This window comes from Myotis davidii, unplaced genomic scaffold (genome assembly GCF_000327345.1).
Source record: "Myotis davidii unplaced genomic scaffold, ASM32734v1 scaffold329, whole genome shotgun sequence".
NCBI lineage: Eukaryota > Metazoa > Chordata > Mammalia > Chiroptera > Vespertilionidae > Myotis > Myotis davidii.
Window position 1 is genome coordinate 2,199,364 of NW_006300374.1, and position 6,000 is coordinate 2,205,363.

General features: G+C 34.3%; 1 protein-coding gene across 12 annotated transcripts in view; it reads right to left on the minus strand.

Annotated features, from left to right (window-relative positions):
* LOC102752919 (putative RNA-binding protein Luc7-like 2) overlaps positions 1-6,000 on the minus strand; it is a 60,029-nt gene that overhangs the window by 37,911 nt on the left and 16,118 nt on the right. For 11 of the 12 annotated variants that reach the window (XM_015572672.1, XM_006777106.2, XM_006777105.2 and 8 more), the window contains one exon: positions 5,630-5,724. In XM_015572672.1, coding sequence (XP_015428158.1) covers positions 5,630-5,724 — 95 coding nt within the window. Of the gene's footprint in view, positions 1-550; positions 714-5,629; positions 5,995-6,000 lie in introns of those variants that run through there. The other variant, XM_015572675.1, reaches the window with a different exon arrangement.

Genomic DNA, 6,000 nt, shown 5'->3' on the forward strand with positions numbered 1-6,000 from the left:
AGGGTTCATGTCTAGGTTGCATGTACTGCAGGCAACCTGTCAATGTTTCTTTGCACTATGATGTTTCTTTCTCTCTCTCTCTCTGTCCCTTCCTCTCTTTCTCTAAAATCAAAAAACATTTCCTTGGGTGAGAATTAAAAAAAGAAAGAAAAAAGCCAAAGTAGCCCAAAACAAACTATTTCTGAGAGATAGTTTAAAATAGTGGTCACCAACCTTTCAGACCTCGCGGACCAGCAGTTGGCGACCGCTGCTTTAAAACATTTACAGACTAATTTTTCACATCTGCTTATGAAACTACTGCTGTCATATTTTGATAAGCAACTCAATAAAACAAAGATACTCTCCAACTCCTTATCTGTTAAAAGGTAACACATTGCCCACTAATAATGATCAATTATTGAAATTCAAAGTTAATTTTTGAAACAGATTTATTGAGCATTCTACTTTTGGGTGGGTCAATTATTCATTCAACACAATGGAGGGACCCTTCTAGATGCTGGGGTTATAGCACTGAACAAAACAATGTCCCTGCCCTTATAATGAAACTTACATTCTAGTGGCTGGTTGAGAAAATTTTGTGCAGGTTTACTTCTTATCACTTATTCTGCTTCTCCATACTTTCATGGCTCTTTTACATATGTACTATGAAAGAGACTTCAGTAGTTTTAAAGTTCAGGTTTGTATGCACCCAAGTAACTGATTTTAGACCAGGCCTTAAAAGAAAGAGTTAGAGAAGCAATAAAGGAGTTTCAATTAGTAAAAATTGCACTTCAGATAAAACCCACACCTTACTGGGGCACCATAAAATCAACTCAGTCAGAATTTTTTGAAAATAACTCCCATCCAATCACTTCAAAAAGGCTGCTAAAACTTTACTTTATCCCTGTCCTTGACTATTTCTCAATATCAGTTCTCTAAATTTAAATTCTATTTTTGAGAATTTAGACAAAATTTCGTGGAAATTTTATATATTTAAAATGTGCAAAATTCTAACTGAAATAGGAAAGACTGGTCTATCCCCATGTCCATGTAAACCCTCCAAAGACATTTCAGAAACATCTAAAAATCACTGCCCTAGGTTATCAATAATAGCAAAAAGCTTTTTTAAAAGTATTTAGATCCCAGCTGGCGTGGCTCAGTTGAGGGTTGACCCATGCACCAAGAGGTCACATTTGATTCCTGGTCAGGGCAATGAGTGGGTTGCAGACTCAATCCCCAGTGTGGGACATGCAGGAGGCAGCTGATCAATGATTCTCATCATTGATGTTTCTCTCTCTCTCCCTTCCTCTCTGAAATCAATAAAAATATATTTTTTAAAGTGGTTAGATTTAAATTACTCTGAGATTCCTATGTTGCATAATTGATTCTTTAATTATGATATATCTGACTAGCACAATTTCTGAGCCTTAAATTTTTCCCCCATCTATGAAATCATGACCTTATGCAAGAAGACATGACGATCTGTCAATGCTAAAATTATACTATGATGAAGGCTATAATAAAATTAGTAATGGCCATTTCTGAACTTAGGACAGGCACACTATGAGTATACATTTTCATCTCTGCAGATCTTCATTTCAAGCTTGTGTTGCTGTCTCTGCTTTAGATTTAATGCCTTCTGTAAATCACTACTATCACATATCTTTTTCCCTAGATCACTAAGAACCAGATGGAAAGTTGTTTTGTTTTGTTTTTAAAAGCTCTTTAACATACTTATCTTTCCTCAGGGAAGCTATGTAACAGAAACAATGTGTTGGGGGTGAAGAGGATAACTCTGCTTAGGTTTTTTGTTTTGCCTAAATCTGAAAGGGGATGAATAGAACAGGGAGAAACCAAGTGTGCAAGGGGAGGAAGAAAGAACTAAAACAAGAAAGTATTATAGATGAATAGGGAAACAACCCAACGTTTTGAAAAACAGTAAATTACTAAGATATAAGAGATATTCATGCTTCTTCTAAAAATCACAATCCAAAGATATTTATATACACACAATTGTTTTGATTCTTTGCTCTGCATTTTCCTCCTCTGAATAATTTATTAACTAAAGAATTAGTTATAATTCATATCAGATTAATAAAAGATAAAATGTTATAAGGGCATTTTCATCAAACTGAATTCCAAAAGTATTCCATACTAATTGTCAGTTGAGTACACTTTTAGAAATCATACTCTCCATCTTCAAGTGCTTGATATAAATTTCAACCACTTACAATGAATAAAGCCAGATAATACATTTCTATGTATTCTGCTGTTATATAACACAGAATATTCGTGAATCATATTCTGCTGGAAGTGAGAGATCTGAGGAACATGGTCATGAAAACTAAAGAGCAAACTTTAGTTAGACGGCAAAGAAAAAGCATTATAAAAATCAAGTTACAATTCAGTTCTTTTCATCCTCTAATACTAAAAAAAACAACAACCCAAAACACACAGATATCTTCCACATAAAGAGGTATGAACTATGCCAGAAAAGCATTTGTTCTACAAGACTGGCTGGTAAAGAAGTCACAGCTCTGTAATTACAAACCATTTCTACATCGGATGAACTGTTATAAATATACCCTTTTAGTAATAAGGGTCATGAGAATGTCACACTATGGATGGTTCTAAGTTCTCAAGGACACTACACTAGGACAATCCTGGAATTTCATAAAGTCCTATATACCAGTACTTAAAAATGTTTAAATTCTGAAAGGTTCACAACTATTAAAACCCGTCCTTCCATATAACAATACCTTTCCTATTACACTGACAAAAAGAAGATTATTTCTTGCCTAGAGTTTCCCTGGCAACTGCCTTTAGAAGGGCTTTCCTTAGTAACTGTTTTTCATGTATAATCCAAGATATCAATTTTAAGCCTCATCATTAAATTCTATACTGAGAAAAATGTTACCAATTAATATAGTATTTTTCTATCAACTTTGAGATGCATTTTTCAGATGTCAAAATTTAAAAAAATGTGTATCTTATAAATACAACAGCAATAATTTTATAAGGAAATGTTTTATTTAACATACTCCCTACAAAATAGCAAACATGTTGAATAAGACTATACCTCAGAAAATTTGGGTTTGGTCCCAGTTTTACTTTAAAACAACAGAATGAAATGATTTTTAATAAGTCACCATCTCATCAAGGCCAACTATAGATTATATACCTCACAGAATTGTTTCAAGAAATAAATGAGTAGCCGAAACTGGTTTGGCTCAGTGGATAGAGCGTCGGACTGCGGACTGAAGGGTCCCAGGTTCGATTCCGGTCAAGGGCATGTACCAGGGTTGCGGGCACATCCCCAGTGGGAGATGTGCAGGAGGCAGCTGATCGATGTTTCTCTCTCATCAATGTTTCTAACTATCTCTCTCCCTTCCTCTCTGTAAAAAATCAATAAAATATATTAAAAAAAATTAAGAACTTAAAAAAAAAAAAAGAAATAAATGAGTACAATTACATTATGTGTACCTAAAATGTAAAGTACAACTGTGCTGTCACATTTTTATTAATGCCATACTTGAAAAATATAATATGCGAGAGTCTTGCTATGTTTGGGCTTTATTTAAAAAAGGAAGAAAAGCTGAAACTGGTTTGGCTCAGTGGATAGAGCGTCAGCCTGCGGACTGAAGGGTCCCGGGTTCGATTCCGGTCAGGGGCATGTACCTGGGTTGCGGGCATACCCCCAGTGGGAGATATGCAGGAGGCAGCTGATCGATGTTTCTCTCTCATTGATGTTTCTAACTCTCTATCTCTCTCCCTTCCTCTCTGTAAAAAATCAATAAAATATATTTTTTTTAAAAAAAGGAAGAAAACAACACCTGAATTCTGCTACTTTGTTAATTTTGTCCTCAAAATTTAGTTGAAGTGATAATTTAGCCAGTAAATAAAATGATTTTAACTGTTAAATTTAACAGTATATGTGGAGAATCAAAGTACACTACAAATAATTATAGATTTCTTTTATAGCATAGTAGAAAATATTTTAATTATGAAAATTCTGAAGAGTATATATGAGGGTTAGTTATCTGTTATAGTACAAACTCAAGTGCTCAGAAACTGGATTTCCTTCTTGTGGTATTATACTTTTTAAAAATTTAGTATTATACACATATTTTTAAATGTAGGCTCCTTTTTTCATTTTAACATAATATAGTTTCAATAGTCTTTCCTAATGGAAAAAGAGGTGCTTTCTAGATTGTATGCCTTGATATCTATCTGTTTGGGGCATTTAATTCTTCCTATTCACAAAGAAAACACTCACTTTGGATATCTTTAAGGGAACTCATCACTTCTGAAAATCAAAGTTAAGAGTCTTTCCTTCATTTCAGTCACTTCTGGCAAATGAGAAATAAAGTCAACTAAATGTTCAGCCCTTACTAGTCCTCCTCCACCATCATCAGATGCAGCCTAATAACAGGAGCTCTTGCAATGAGTAATCATTTCAAACAAATCCAAACCAAAGGGAATATAACCCTGCTCCATTTAAATAGGTCCATCATCACGTGGATTATCTTCCAAATTAAAATGATGATACTCTAAGATCAACCAACATCATTAGACACAGAATCTAAATTGAGCTTTATATTGAGTCAGCAATATAAAGGAATTTTTTAAGTGACAACACCACTTGCAATTAAGCTGTGTGATTTTAAGTATTTACTAATATATTTTCCCCACAATTATATCCACAATATAAATGCACACAAATTTTAACAAAAATATACGGTGTTTTGTATAAAAGTGTACTCTGCTCAAAAGTAAGAACTATTTTTTAAATCACTTGTATTATTTCTGAACTAAAAGTACAATTGCTGTTGAATTACTGTGTCTGAATTCCAAACAAGAAACACTTTTTTATTTTTTAATATTTCAATTAATTTCAGAGATAAAGGGAAAGGGAGATAGAAACATCAATGATGAGACAGAACCATTGATAAGCTGCCTCCTGCACGTCCCTTTACTGGTAAATGAAGCCTGAAACACGGGCATGTGCCCTGACCGGAAATCAAATCGTGATCTCCTGATTCATAAGTCAATGCTCAACCACTGAGTCACACCAGCTGGGCAGAAATGCTTTTTGAAAAATTGCCAAGGAACAGAAAAAATTACAAAGCATAGTAATTAATTTTGAGGAATCCCATTCTTGCAGATTAAATCATCAACCTAAATAAATAAGGTATACAGATTCCTCATCTAACAGCAGTGGTTTTTGTTTTTAAAAAAATCACAGCATAGCCCCAGTTGGTTTGTCTCAGTAGATAGAGGGTCTGCCTGCAGACCAAAGGGCCCCAAGATTCGGTTCTGGTCAAGGGCTCGTACCTTGGTTGCAGGCTCCTCCCTGGCCCGGGCCCTGGTCAGGGCTCGTGCAGGAGGCAGCCAACCAATGTTTTTCTCTTACATAGATGTTTCTCTCTGTCTTTCCCTCTCTCTTCTACTCTCCCTAAAAATCAATGAAAAAATATCGTCAGGTGAGGATTAACAAAACAAACAAAAAGAGTTTTTAAACATTCATTGCATAATAATTAGACTAGGAATTAACTTTATCAAGTAGTTAAAAAAAAAAAAGGAAAAATAAGATTAGTAGTTCATTTTTATAGTATAAAATTATCAGATAATAGATTTAATAAATACGTACAGTCCCAGAGAGGACATCATGGGGGCAACAGTTGAGAAGGTGACTCTTGCATACTCTGTCATCACTGAATTTGATTCGTTGACGAGTAGTATCTCCTGTAATATAGGAAAGTTAATAACATTCAAGGTTAGACAACTAGAAAATGTTTATTTTCTGAAAGCCCGATTATTGCTAGCTCTTAATGTGTGGCTACACACACACACATTTATAAATCAGCTCAAGAGGGATTAGTTCTTTATATAATATCTTATGAAAAAAAACGATTTTAAACAACATGCAGTTGCAGTACGTGTACTGCAGATGTAATTTAAATAGTCAAAGTGGGAAAGCAATGCATTCTGTTAAAGTAATTCAGAAAAGCATAGGATTTA